At 47.6% G+C, this 15907-nt stretch overlaps 1 protein-coding gene across 1 annotated transcript in view; it reads right to left on the bottom strand.

The window, feature by feature from the left end:
• Window positions 1-1328: 1328 nt before the first annotated feature.
• Window positions 1329-15907, bottom strand: part of SPP2 (secreted phosphoprotein 2) — a 101811-nt gene continuing 87232 nt past the window's right edge. The window contains exons 6-7 of the mRNA XM_069617385.1: window positions 12831-12941; window positions 1329-1416 (exon numbers count right to left, since the gene is read on the bottom strand). Of these exons, the coding sequence (XP_069473486.1) occupies window positions 12841-12941 (101 nt within the window). The 3' untranslated portion in view covers window positions 1329-1416; window positions 12831-12840. The remainder of the gene's footprint in view (window positions 1417-12830; window positions 12942-15907) is intronic.

Raw genomic sequence — 15907 nt, 5'->3', positions numbered from 1 at the left:
TGACCACCCTCCTCCCCCCACAAGTCTCAAGCTGCACACAGTCTGTTCTTGGCTCAGACGCCTCCATCAGTTGGCTCAGCTTTAACAGCAGCCCCCAACAGCTATGCACAGGTTGGGATCCAATAGGATTATTCCGTTAGTAGCTCCAGAACTCCCAGGAACTCTTGAGCACACCTCAAGGCCATCACACTGCCACACCATGACTTAACGTAATAACACCACCACACTGGTAATGGCCCCTATGAAAGTTTTGTCGGCCAAGAAGGGAAGCTCTATTGATTATATTTTCTTCTGCCCGATACACTGAAAACTATATACTCATCCACGCGATCACTATCACTCACATTTATGCTTTTATGCTTATGCATGAGGTGAGGTAAGTCAGACAGAGGTCTCGATCTCCCTGACTTTCTCAGTTCTTCGTGTTCCCATTTTCTTTTCACCCCATAGGCCTTCAGTGTCTGGCTGTCACCCTAGGCGGGGTCACAATTTGCTTCTACACGGACAAGTTTCACTGCTTTAAGATGGCTGTGGTGGTGATGTGCACAGTGCAAAAGACAAATAATGCGACCTACCCAGAGCACTTGAAGTGACTTTGCCACACTAGAAAGTCATGGGAGGAACGCTTTGGGATGCCAAGCTGTGCCTCAGTGATAATATCTATGAGATTGAAACATGCCCAGGGTTTCTTGGTAACCAATGCAGAAGGGATGTGGCCTTGCCATTTGGGCAGCACTGCCCCTGTTGGGAAGAAAACAAAACTGATTTGGATCTGGTGTCTCCCCGTCTGTAATGCAATGGGAGGCTAATGAACGATTCCATAGAAAGCTTTCCAGATTAATTGACAGTTGTTATGTTTAATGCAAAGCTTTCTTTACGTCACGTATTAGTTTTGCAATGCAATGTTGCACAGATTCACCCCCCCCCCAAGCTCACACTTTCAAGCAGCACTTCAATTGGGAAAGAGTTGCCTTTGACTAGGACCCCAGGTAGCCACTGCCTACATAGGCTTTGGCAGTGCCTCCAGAAGCCATGCTGCTACATTATTGGCAAAAAGATTACAGACAACAGCTTGTGTCCCTAACCACTCATTCCCCATTATTTTTGCAGAAATAAATCCCTCTATCCTATTAGACATTACAGTGAAGGAGTAAGGAATTCCTCGAGTGACAGGTAGACAGGGATATTTGTTTTGGGAGCCACCTAAATATAAAACACAATTTGGGAAAAGCTTGTGCACAGCTGTAAAACATCTGACACAGGACTGCACCATGCCTCAATGTGGCCGCAGAGATGTGATGCTAAACAAATGTCCAAGACGAGGAAGATCATGGTTCGTAAGTTGATCTTTATTTCCCATCCAGGCGCGTGTCCATCTCTGACTTGAGGCTGCAATCACCAACAGCTTCTCCGCCCCTAAAGAGTGAAGAAACAACGTGTTATATCGGGCTTTAAATCAGGGGGTTGACCCTGGGTGCGAGAGAGCATCGGACTATTGTAGGATTGCTGACTGAAGCTCAGGGTACCGCGGCCTACAAGCACATGCCCTGGGGACTGTGACAGTTGCGAATAGGATGTAACAGTTGGGAATAGGAGGGCAGGGCTTCAAGTGGGCCTGGTCCCCCCTGATCTCGAACCTGATAAAGCTGATTGAAGCTCCCCAGTATGGGTCCTTACTGCGTTTCTGGCTTCAACTGAGGTCTACGCTGGTATTGGGCGACCAGAGCTACTATGCCACATCGCTCCACTTCCTGATCTGCTCTGATTGGCTGCCAGCTGACATTGTATACCAGTTTGAGCAAGGATTTTCCACTTTTTTTCGGGGGCTACAGTGTGTGAGGAAGGGACTGCATTAAGAGCACAAAAGCACCACTAGCTACCCAACTTCCCCACACACTGGTAATGAGATGGATACTCCTATGAGCGGTAATTAATTCCACTCAGCTGTAACCAAATGTCACCTTGGTACTGACATCACAATTGGCTGAATAGAAATAATTAGATAACTATCCATTCTGAAAAATCTGAAAGCTGTCACTATTATGCTTTTGTGACGTATGTGATGTTGATGTCTTGATTTGTACTCTGAAGTACCCCAAAAAACACTGATATCTTTTTTGTTTTAGCCAGACCATTGAAATACCTGGCTTACAGATGATCGTTTTAACTATGTGTATATTAATTAAAAAAATGTTTTTTCTGATACCGATGTGACTGTGATCAATACAGCTGACTGGAATTAATTACCGCTCATAAGAGTACCCATCCCATTACCAGTGTGTAGAAGTTGGGTAGCTAGTGGTGTTTTTGTGCCAACTGACACCGACCTCAGGCTACTCTACATCGCGTATTGACGCTGGCATCCAGAGGGACCTTTTATGCAACACAACAAAGCAAAGTGGATGCAAAATGGGTTCATTGATTGCTAGAGCTGTTGCAACACACAAAACAGACATTTACTGGAAGCATTGATTTATTTTTAAGTTAATTCGTGCACGGACCTTCCCCCAACTACTACTTGTCTACTGTCGGTGGAATGGAGCAGAGAGTTTTCCTGAATGTTGTAGCACATTGAATGTGGACCTTTGTTTGCTTTTGGCAAAATAGATCTTCAGAATGCTCGGATTGCAAACCACCTCTCTGTGCCTCTAATTCACCCATCTGGCATCCTTGGAGCACATAAAACAGGGACCGCTATAAGAACTAAGTGTCATGTTACAGAAACTTGCCATCCTTGCAAGTGCAACTATCACTAGTTTAGAAATCGCCCTAGTGCCAACAAAATATTCTTTAAAATACATGTTTACACCAGGGTAACTTCCGCTCTACTTCTAGGACCAGGGAAAACATTACCTCTATTGGAATAATATATTTGTTGCACTAGGCTTATGTGTTTCCTGGCGCTTTTTGCACTCGCACCAATGCAGTTTCTGTAACACAACCCTAATTGTGTTTGGTGTGGACGGCTTCAAGGCAGTCCAGTTTGCAATAATGACTCACCTGTAGGCTCGCATATACAGAGTACATTTTGCCATTGGAATTCTGGTTACATTGATTGCCGGTTGACGGTCAAGGGTTACAGACGGGGAACATGCTTCGAGGTTGGCACAGCCAGTCTCATTCAGTTCATCAATGTAATTATCCATTATGATCAGGCCCGGCTCCCTCAGTTCTTAGAACAGGCCCCTTTCATGATGTTTTACAGTCCTGCTAGTCTTTTTACTACTAGCCTGATGCCAATCCCTGAGGCATTGCTGGCAGAGTTGTGTAGTGCCAAATCCAATTAAAAAAATAAAAGTGGGGCCAAGACACAACCCTTATGGACCCCACATGTGACTGGAGAACTCTCTAGTAGGCGGGCCATGTTTTCAGAATTTCGCTCATGCAGCATTTGCCCTTTAAAGCAGCCCAGGCCCTCGCACCCAACCAGGTTGACGACACCGCGACTCTTGGCGATCAGCAAGTGAATAAACAAACAGCCGTCTTTTGTGGTTCTGGAAGCCAAGCAGATATTCTTTAAGCACTACTGCACTCCCGCGGCCTCTCATGCATCACAGGTGTTGGAGGTGGAATATGGGGGACAGCATTTTGGGTGAGCCCTCTGTCCCTTTCTATAATTCGCAGTGATTACCACCGTTCCCATAGCAGTGAGATTCTCCTGCCTTTCTTGATTCTATTAAAGGCCGCTGTCAGGATTGGCTCCCAGAGCAGAGGCTCCACCGCACAACCATCTGGCGGAACCACCACCTCGTCTCAGGAAACATCCCCCAGCCCCTGTGGAATTCCTGCAGTCAAGCCCCCTTAGTGGACTCCTCCATCCGGCCAGGTGCGACTGTATCTGAACCATCAGGCTCGAGTAAAGAAGTTCTAAAAAGATGTGGCATTAATCCTAGTGTCAGACTCCAGTTGATCAAATGAGCATCTTGTCAGTAGTGCCCACTCTGTCGCTTCCTTTAGCTGCCTTCCCCTCTTCCTTCCTCTCCAATGCACTTCCTTGTCTCCTCTCTCTGATTCCCATCTACTCTTTGATTCGATATGCCACCCTCTCCCTGACTACTATCCTCGTGCATGGAAAGATTCCCAAAAACCCAACCATCCCACCTATTAAAATGTACAGCCAGCAAACATTGCCGACAAGAAGGAATTCTACCTAACCTAGCACGATTTATTCAAGCATGGTAGCATTGGGCATTCTAAGTAGAAGCGCACATCTGTATCCATTTAAAGGGATGTGGGGTGCGCTATTAGCCCCTTAAGGCGGTTGGGGATAATTAGAATTCTTTCAAAGGGGTCTTATACCTCTCCTGATAGAGGACAGTTAAGATCAGAGGCAGCAACATGACGTTTGGTAAGCATTTTTGAAGCCCTCCTTAAGTTCAAAGGGATTGAACCTTCTGCCTTGAAAGCCTCCGTCTTCTAATTCAGGCCCTAGCACTGTTTGAAAATGACTATCGTCTTCTCGTGTTTTCTTTATTCTTAACAACCTATGCATGCGGATTGCCATACATCCTGGCTCTGAGTTATGCTTAAGCCCCCCTGTTTTCCGTTTGCACATTCATGCATATAAATGCAGACAGAAAACACTCTGTGTCCTGCCTGAGCTGCCAGTGGTGAGTGCAAACCAACAAAGTGAAACAAATAAATAAAGTAATGCATGTTCTTGTGCAGCTGTTTAAATGGCCGCAGAGTTGCAAGTGCCTTATAAAGACCAATTTATATGAAGGGTAAAAAAATCCGGTGCCAGAACACATCCCTGGCCGACTCCTGTAACCACATCAAAATATCTGGTGCATGGTCCCTGCTCACCATATCGCACACAGACCTTAGTGCCCTCATGAACCAATTACAAAACTCCCAATAGCCCACTCAGACACCCCATGGAGCCAAGCACCAACCAAAGCTTTTCTCTATTGACTTTGTCAAAGGCGGTGCTTAGGTCCATGAAGGCCAAATAAATGGGCTCACCCTTCAGAAAGAGAGATGTCAATTTAAAGCCTGATCACAGGTTCCCACACCTGGTCTAAAACTGTAATGTACATCTGCCAGCACTGATTCAACTGAGATCCAATTCTCAATGTGACCCAATAATGTGCGACCAGACATTTAAAAAGATGTTTCCAGGAGCGATATTGTTCTATAGGCCAGGGGGCTCCCGCAATCTCCTTTTTTTACAAATGTTATAAATTATAGCATTTTCCCATGAATGCAGGAATTCCCCTGTTTGCAGAAATGCATTAAAACATAAGTTCAGTGGTGGGGCCCATAGATCCACCCCGCCCCCTTATAAAGGTCTGCAGGGACCACATCTGGGCCAGGAGCTCTATTAAGTGCTTGTTGGTTAATCGCATTTTCTACTTCCCTTAATGAGAACTGAATCAATGGGCCCCTGCAGCAGACCCTTCCACAGTGTCCCCGTACTGCAGAAAAGTTATCCATCCAGGGCTTCACCTCCACATGTGTTATCATCAGTGCCTGCTCTCTTCTATAGGGTGGTCCTCCTGCAACAAACTCCCAGAACCTTTTAGAGTCATTTTCAGGAAACAGCAATCAACAGCTTTTCCCAGACTTGGTTCTCCAGAAGCTCTTTCCTGGTATTTACTGTGATTTTTTTTTTTGGCGCCTCCCCTGATGATTTCTCCCCTATGGTTATCCGGGTCCTTCGAGGCCTTCAACAGTCACCTCTTTGATTGTTTACATTCTTCATTGAACCAGCTGTTCCCCCAACCCCCCGTTTTTTATTTTTGAAGTCAAGCTGTAACATATTTGTCAGAGGCCCCATCAATTTGTGTTACCTGTGCTGAGGACTCAAAGTATTCAGAAATGGGAAGCATTACATTTAGATTGGATGACACAAGTTCTTGCTGAGTAGTTGCAGGATTGCGTTTAGCCCATTTCAATCTTCTCCTACAGTGAGGATTAACCTCACACAGATCTAAGTGAGGGAAGGCCGGTGTGGTCAACATGGTATATTCCCACTGTATGGTAAGCCTCAGTGGGAAATGGCCGCTGCAGATATCCTGTGTTCCCTCAAAGGCTTTTATCAGATGCCAATGCAAAGATGCACGAAAAAGTAGTCTAGTGTAGACGGCCCGTGTGTGTTTCTAAAGTCAGATCTCCTGGTACATCTGGTGTTATTCATCCATTCAGGGACCGCAATCCCCATTCCAGTAACCACCGCCCCATTTGTACACCTTTTGCACAAATCTGTTTATCCAGCATCTGTGGGAGTACCATAACATAGACAGTATCCTCAGTGTCATCATACAATTCCCCCAGATTCCCATTGCCAAGTTTGATCTTAAAATCTCCACCCAAATCCAGCACTGTCAGATAATCAAGTGTTGGGAGGATGATACTTTCCATGATTTCTTTCAATGACCTTAGCATGTACGTTTCTAATATATGTGGACGATTGTAGAAATGAACAATTAATAATCGATCCTGTTGAGAGAGGGGCATGATCATATATTATATGCAATTTGAATTGGTGCCTATTACCTTAGTTTGATGTGACACAGAGTCCCTAATCAATATCACTAAACCCCCATTGCAACACCCTCTCTTATTCTTGCTGGCGGGGGCTACAAGTGAGAGACACTCTTCCATAGGTATGTCTCCCATAGCCCATGTTTCTTGCAGTAAGATGACATCCTGCAGTTTCATGTGTTCTAAAATATCCGGGTCCCTAGATTTGGAGCCTGCCCCTGCTATACTCCAACCAAAAATATCTACCGAGTATGCGTCCACAGGGTGGACTTCTGTGATACTGAAATAACATTTCCTATCAGTCCTAGTTGATCCGGCATTACTGGGGGAGGGGTCGCCAGTCAATCCAGTTCTGCAATCGCAGAGAGGGCTTCAACACGGTTGGATGTTATAACCACCCCTCTCATGTTCCATGTCCTTTGCAGTGTGATCATTGTTGGTACTAACGTCAGTACGCCACCTGTTCCACACATTCACTCACACTGCATTCCACACACAGCCACGCAACCCGAACAATCCCACACACACCCATGATCACATTCATGTCCATTCACCCATCCATACATTATTATTCTGGTATTGATTCGTCGCTCACATTCACACACGCAATCATAATCATACGCCTTCACCCACCAGTCACTCACCCATACACCTCTCACATTCACTCACACTGAAATCTCCACCCGAGCATCCACCCAGAACATTCACACACACAATCATATTCATACCCCTTCACCCACCAGTCACTCACCCATACACCTCTCACATTCACTCACACTGAAATCTCCACCCGAGCATCCACCCAGAACATTCACACACACAATCATATTCATACCCCTTCACCCACCAGTCACTCACCCATACACCTCTCACATTCACTCACACTGAAATCTCCACCCGAGCATCCACCCAGAACATTCACACACACAATCATATTCATACCCCTTCACCCACCAGTCACTCACCCATACACCTCTCGCATTCACTCACACTGAAAACTCCACCCGAGCATCCACCCAGAACATTCACACACACAATCATATTCATACCCCTTCACCCACCAGTCACTCACCCATACACCTCTCGCATTCACTCACACTGAAATCTCCACCCGTGCATCCACCCAGAACATTCACACACACAATCATATTCATACCCCTTCACCCACCAGTCACTCACCCATACACCCCTCACATTCACTCACACTGAAATCTCCACCCGAGCATCCACCCAGAACATTCACACACACAATCATATTCATACCCCTTCACCCACCAGTCACTCACCCATACACCTCTCACATTCACTCACACTGAAATCTCCACCCGAGCATCCACCCAGAACATTCACACACACAATCATATTCATACCCCTTCACCCACCAGTCACTCACCCATACACCTCTCGCATTCACTCACACTGAAATCTCCACCCGAGCATCCACCCAGAACATTCACACACACAATCATATTCATACCCCTTCACCCACCAGTCACTCACCCATACACCTCTCGCATTCACTCACACTGAAATCTCCACCCGTGCATCCACCCAGAACATTCACACACACAATCATATTCAGACCCCTTCACCCACCAGTCACTCACCCATACACCTCTCACATTCACTCACACTGAAATCTCCACCCAAGCATCCACCCAGAACATTCACACACACAATCATATTCATACCCCTTCACCCACCAGTCACTCACACTGAAATCTCCACCCGTGCATCCACCCAGAACATTCACACACACAATCATATTCAGACCCCTTCACCCACCAGTCACTCACCCATACACCTCTCACATTCACTCACACTGAAATCTCCACCCGAGCATCCACCCAGAACATTCACACACACAATCATATTCATACCACTTCACCCACCAGTCACTCACCCATACACCTCTCACATTCACTCACACTGAAATCTCCACCCGTGCAGCCACCCAGAACATTCACACACACAATCATATTCATACCCCTTCACCCACCAGTCACTCACCCATACACCTCTCACATTCACTCACACTGAAATCTCCACCCGTGCAGCCACCCAGAACATTCACACACACAATCATACTCATACCCCTTCACCCACCAGTCACTCACACATACACCTCTCACATTCACTCACACTGAACTCTCCAATCGTGCAGCCACCCAGAACCTTCACACACACAATCATATTCATACCCCTTCACCCACCAGTCACTCACCCATACACCTCTCACATTCACTCACACTGAAATCTCCACCCGAGCATCCACCCAGAACATTCACACACACAATCATATTCATACCCCTTCACCCACCAGTCACTCACCCATACACCTCTCACATTCACTCACACTGAAATCTCCACCCGTGCAGACACCCAGAACATTCACACACACAATCATATTCATACCCCTTCACCCACCAGTCACTCACCCATACACCTCTCACATTCACTCACACTGAAATCTCCACCCGAGCATCCACCCAGAACATTCACACACACAATCATATTCATACCCCTTCACCCACCAGTCACTCACCCATACACCTCCCACATTCACTCACACTGAAATCTCCACCCGAGCATCCACCCAGAACATTCACACACACAATCATATTCAAACCCCTTCACCCACTAGTCACTCACCCATAGACCTCTCACATTCACTCACACTGAAATCTCCACCCGAGCATCCACCCAGAACATTCACACACACAATCATATTCATACCCCTTCACCCACCAGTCACTCACCCATACACCTCTCACATTCACTCACACTGAAATCTCCACCCGAGCATCCACCCAGAACATTCACACACACAATCATATTCATACCCCTTCACCCACCAGTCACTCACCCATACACCTCTCACATTCACTCACACTGAAATCTCCACCCGTGCAGACACCCAGAACATTCACACACACAATCATATTCATACCCCTTCACCCACCAGTCACTCACCCATACACCTCTCACATTCACTCACACTGAAATCTCCACCCGTGCAGACACCCAGAACATTCACACACACAATCATATGCATACCCCTTCACCCACCAGTCACTCACCCATACACCTCTCACATTCACTCACACTGAAATCTCCACCCGTGCAGACACCCAGAACATTCACACACACAATCATATGCATACCCCTTCACCCACCAGTCACTCACCCATACACCTCTCACATTCACTCACACTGAAATCTCCACCCGAGCAGACACCCAGAACATTCACACACACAATCATATTCATACCCCTTCACCCACCAGTCACTCACCCATACACCTCTCACATTCACTCACACTGAAATCTCCACCCGAGCAGCCACCCAGGACATTCACACACACAATCATATGCATACCCCTTCACCCACCAGTCACTCACCCATACACCTCTCACATTCACTCACACTGAAATCTCCACCCGAGCAGCCACCCAGAACATTCACACACACAATCATATTCATACCCCTTCACCCACCAGTCACTCACCCATACACCTCTCACATTCACTCACACTGAAATCTCCACCCGAACAGCCACCCAGAACATTCACACACACAATCATATTCATACCCCTTCACCCACCAGTCACTCACCCATACACCTCTCACATTCACTCACACTGAAATCTCCACCCGAGCAGCCACCCAGAACATTCACACACACAATCATATTCATACCCCTTCACCCACCAGTCACTCACCCATACACCTCTCACATTCACTCACACTGAAATCTCCACCCGGGCAGCCACCCAGAACATTCACACACACAATCATATTCATACCCCTTCACCCACCAGTCACTCACCCATACACCTCTCACATTCACTCACACTGAAATCTCCACCCGAGCATCCGCCCAGAACATTCACACACACAATCATATTCATACCCCTTCACCCACCAGTCACTCACCCATACACCTCCCGCATTCACTTACACTGAAATCTCCACCCGAGCAGCCACCCAGAACATTCACACACACAATCATATTCATACCCCTTCACACACCAGTCACTCACCCATACACCTCTCACATTCACTCACACTGAAATCTCCACCCGAGCAGCCGCCCAGAACATTCACACACACAATCATATTCATACCCCTTCACCCACCAGTCACTCACCCATACACCTCTCACATTCACTCACACTGAAATCTCCACCCGAGCAGCCGCCCAGAACATTCACACACACAATCATATGCATACCCCTTCACCCACCAGTCACTCACCCATACACAACTCACATTCACTCACACTGAAATCTCCACCCGAGCAGCCACCCAGAACATTCACACACACAATCATATTCATACCCCTTCACCCACCAGTCACTCACCCATACACCTCTCACATTCACTCACACTGAAATCTCCACCCGAGCATCCACCCAGAACATTCACACACACAATCATATTCATACCCCTTCACCCACCAGTCACTCACCCATACACCTCTCACATTCACTCACACTGAAATCTCCACCCGAGCATCCACCCAGAACATTCACACACACAATCATATTCATACCCCTTCACCCACCAGTCACTCACCCATACACCTCTCACATTCACTCACACTGAAATCTCCACCCGAGCAGCCACCCAGAACATTCACACACACAATCATATTCATACCCCTTCACCCACCGTCACTCACCCATACACCTCTCACATTCACTCACACTGAAATCTCCACCAGAGCAGCCACCCAGAACATTCACACACACAATCATATTCATACCCCTTCACCCACCAGTCACTCACCCATACACCTCTCACATTCACTCACACTGAAATCTCCACCCGTGCAGACACCCAGAACATTCACACACAATCATATTCCTACCCCATCACCCACCAGTCACTGACCCATACACCTCTCACATTCACTCACACTGAAATCTCCACCCGAGCAGCCACCCAGAACATTCACACACACAATCATATTCATACCCCTTCACCCACCAGTCACTCACCCATACACCTCTCACATTCACTCACACTGAAATCTCCACCCGAGCATCCACCCAGAACATTCACACACACAATCATATTCATACCCCTTCACCCACCAGTCACTCACCCATACACCTCTCACATTCACTCACACTGAAATCTCCACCCGAACAGCCACCCAGAACATTCACACACACAATCATATTCATACCCCTTCACCCACCAGTCACTCACCCATACACCTCTCACATTCACTCACACTGAAATCTCCACCCGAGCAGCCACCCAGAACATTCACACACACAATCATATTCATACCCCTTCACCCACCAGTCACTCACCCATACACCTCTCACATTCACTCACACTGAAATCTCCACCCGAGCAGCCGCCCAGAACATTCACACACACAATCATATTCATACCCCTTCACCCACCAGTCACTCACCCATACACCTCTCACATTCACTCACACTGAAATCTCCACCCGAACAGCCACCCAGAACATTCACACACACAATCATATTCATACCCCTTCACCCACCAGTCACTCACCCATACACCTCTCACATTCACTCACACTGAAATCTCCACCCGAGCAGCCACCCAGAACATTCACACACACAATCATATTCATACCCCTTCACCCACCAGTCACTCACCCATACACCTCTCACATTCAGTCGCAGTGCATTCTCCACATGAGCACCCAGAACATTCATCCACACCCACTGCATTCCGAATCACGCAACAGGTGCACTGAACACTTATGCACCATTCACATGCACGCACATATAAACATATATACATAACATTCCATACTTACACGCACAATCCACAATTACAACAGACACTCACTTACGCACATCCCCTACCCCCTCCAAAGATGTCCTTTTCTGTTTCACGTGAGCTATGCTCCTCCCTGCAGAGCTCCGGCTCACAAGCAGAGCACATGCTGTAAGCAGGAAGCTGGACCCTGCTTCATGCCTGGTGTGCAGAGAGAACCAGAGGCAAAGCGCCTCCTTCCCATGCCTTCTGCAGTCAGCCCAGGCCCAACCCTCACCCTGACTTAAAGACAGGGTGAGGTCTGGAACGGCACCCCCAGCCTCCCGTGTCTGGGGATGGTGGAACTGCCTGCACTGCAGGGACTATGCAGGCCCCCGTTACATCAGTGCATTGATCATGTCCTACATAGGACATGTGACTACTCCCCATTTACTTCTTCCAGCCTGGGTCACTAGGGTTGGAAGGGCTCTAAGCAAAGCTCTGCCTAACTGACCACTACCCTTTTCTGAACTATCATTTGCCATCCAGGCAGGAGAGGGACAATGAGGGACTTCTGCTATACCACAATACTCTACCTGAATTGGGTTATTCATACTGGTCCCATTTCCTGGTTTGCAGTTTATGCTGGGGCCTCTGCTTCAGCATGTTCTTTTTCCTGGCTGGGCCAGTTTGGCTATAATGCATGGCTGAAAGACAATTGGTAGACAAGTCATTATGGGTTCCCCTTGGTCAAGGAAGATGCATTTAACCATTAAACCTTTTAGTGCACAGTACATTCTAAACTATTAGGACTTATATCTGCAACCTTAGGCTCTCAGATGTTTGGACTATGTCTCCAAGGATCCCTCACCATTGACCATGAAGGCTGGAGCTGGTTGGGTTTGCAATCCAAAACATCTGGAGTGCCAAAGGCTCCAGACCCCTGCCTTACGGTCACCGTAAGACATCACATAGCTCAACTCTAGCCATCAAGACATTACAGCAGTTAGGTAATGATATAACATCCTTATTCAGGAGCGCTCCTGATCCTCACATAGATATCCAGATTCACGGGTGAATGGGACTAGGTCATACATGTGTGGAGGCGGGGTGGGTCTGCGCTGAGAGAGCCAGTGATATCAAATGCAAAGAATAAAATGAGAGTGTGAGCCAAGCAAAGAGTAAGAATGAAGCACATGAAAAAATGTGTGTGAGAGAGAGAGAGTGAGAGAGAGAGAGAGAGAGAAAGAGAGGGAGGGAGAGAGAGCGAGAGAGCAAGAGAGGGAGGGAGAGAGAGCGAGAGAGCAAGAGAGCGAGAGAGAGAGAGGGGAGAGAGATGATACGCCATGCAGAGGTGGGGAGGAGTGTAATACATGGAAAAGATCACAGAGTGACACAAGTGCCTTTGGGATCTGCTCCCCTAGCCCCCATCTTATGTGTGCAAGGATCCACTGGCTGGTGTGGTTGGGACATTGAATCTGGATTTCGGGCTGTACAGCTGGCGGCGCGGGTGGATCCAGCGAGGGGAAATGCGATGCATGACCGCCTCAAAGGCATGCACATTTGGATGCCAGACAGTAAGTAATAGAGCAAGACTGAGATTGTAGAAGTTTGGAGCCCAGAGCCACCCAGCCTTTTGTGGGTGGCCTGACACCCTGGAATCCCCACATTTCCCGACCATCCACCACTCCAAAAATAAGAAAACAATAATACGAAAATCTATCCACTCTAGGGAATTTGTTAAATCTATGAGGTTATCAAATGAACATCTTCCAGTGGAGGCTGGGGGTAAATGTGACTCTATGCCATTACCAGTACGTGTTGATCAGTGAATACACTCTTTCACACTTAGGCTATGCCAACATCTTTTTCCTGGCTTCCAAGGGTGCGGCCCAACAGAGCCACATCGCCCAAGAATGAATGAACCTGCACTGAAGATTGGAATTTGAGGTCCTCAGTTTGTTTCAAAAGCTTTGTGGGGCCAGCGTCCCATCGAACCACAGGGAACATTGCAGTCAGCACAGAAGTGTTTGCAGGTAAAGCCAATAATGATAAGAATAAAGGCAGCAGGTACAGTGGTTGAACTCTAAATGTTCAAAGACTCAGGAGCTAAATTATGTTCCATTGACGTCCCTGGGAAGAGAAGGCTAGGCGGGACACAGGAGCTCATGAGGCCTCATTACGACCCATGCGGAATGGGTTAAGGGGTTCTGCTAATGGATGCAGACCCGTTAACACCATTCCGCAGGAGTACGAGGTCCTCTCGCGGGACCCAGTAAGGACGCCTGGTAGAACCAGGCATCGTTACCGGGTCCAGCGAGGGGACCAGGGAGCTAACAACGAGCTGGTTGTAATTGGCCCGTTGTTAGCTCCCTCTCCCATTGAGCCCGATCGGGGCTCGAATGGGAATGGCGAAGGTCCGGGCCCGGGTTCCCTGAGGGAGGAATTACCGGGCCTTCCGAACTCGGAATGGTCCGGTAATTCCCCATTCAGGGAACCCAGTAAAGGAGCCCGATTTGGCGGCAGCCATGGAGCTCATAGCTCCATGGCTGCCGCCAAACTCGTAATGAGGCCCATAGTCATGGAAACTGTGCTGTTTAGGAGAGTCAAATGTGGGCTACTGCGGAAATGTAACATTCTATGTTTAAGTCCCTGCCAGTGACTTTGAAGCTGTGGGAAGAGTGTCCTCCACCATAGTCACCCCAGAGGACAGACATGCTAGTGCCCCTCCCCTTTCAGGTCATAGTAAGGGGCAGAACGCAATTGTACTGTCTACCAATGTTGTTCACTGCAAGACTATATCAGGGTGCCCAGTACTACCAGTGGGGTTGGATGACACTAGGAAGGTGCCTAACATTCTCCCTCTTAAAACTACTCAACCTACTCAACTACTCAATGGGGCGGACTCAGCTTCAGATGTAGGCATACCTCCTATTGTGCATTGCCCCTCGAGATGTCCTCAAATAGTACCTCAAGCTCGACGCTGTGAGGACAGCATGGAATCTCAAGGTGTCCATAGTGCGCCATTAGATATCCTGGTCTCCCAAGGCCTCTCCACTATCTCCCCTTCATTCAATGGGCTCAGTCACTCAGACCCTGGGAATACGAGCCTCAATGCATCAGCTTCAGCTGCCACTTCTGAAGATTTGAATGCTTGCACTATCAGAAGCCCTAAGGTATCCAGCCCCGTGAAAAATGACCTCAAAGTAGTTTTATTGAATACCAGATCTTTAATAGAGCACTCCACCGAGGTGGCGGACCTTATACGTGATCGTTCAATTGATCTTTGTGCCCTGACAGAATCGTAGTTACATGAGGCAGCAGGGACATCTCTTAACACTAGCTATTCCCCATGATTATATCATCCTGAGAACAGACAGACCAGTGGAGAAGGGTGGGGAAGGCTGGGGGAGTTGCTCTCATATTTCACAAATCTCTTAACATGCAAAGCCTTGATTGAGTGGGTGTGGATGGCTGTGAAACCTTGCATGTAACAATGCTACTAGATCCCAACACCACAGTTAATGTTTTTCTTCTCTACCGTCTGCCCCAGAGCATGCCTGACTTCCTAATCCAACTCAACGACTGGATCTCTCCTGCTGTTAAGCCTCTATCCAGAGTCATTGTTTTGGAAAACTTAAACCTGGGGTTTGATGGCCCAAAGTATCCCTTG

This window comes from Ambystoma mexicanum, chromosome 9, assembly GCF_040938575.1.
Source record: "Ambystoma mexicanum isolate Mex_15411 chromosome 9, UKY_AmexF1_1, whole genome shotgun sequence".
Taxonomy (NCBI): Eukaryota; Metazoa; Chordata; class Amphibia; order Caudata; family Ambystomatidae; genus Ambystoma; species Ambystoma mexicanum.
The sequence above is the reverse complement of the archived record's forward strand: the minus strand, read 5'-3'. Positions and strand labels throughout refer to the sequence as shown.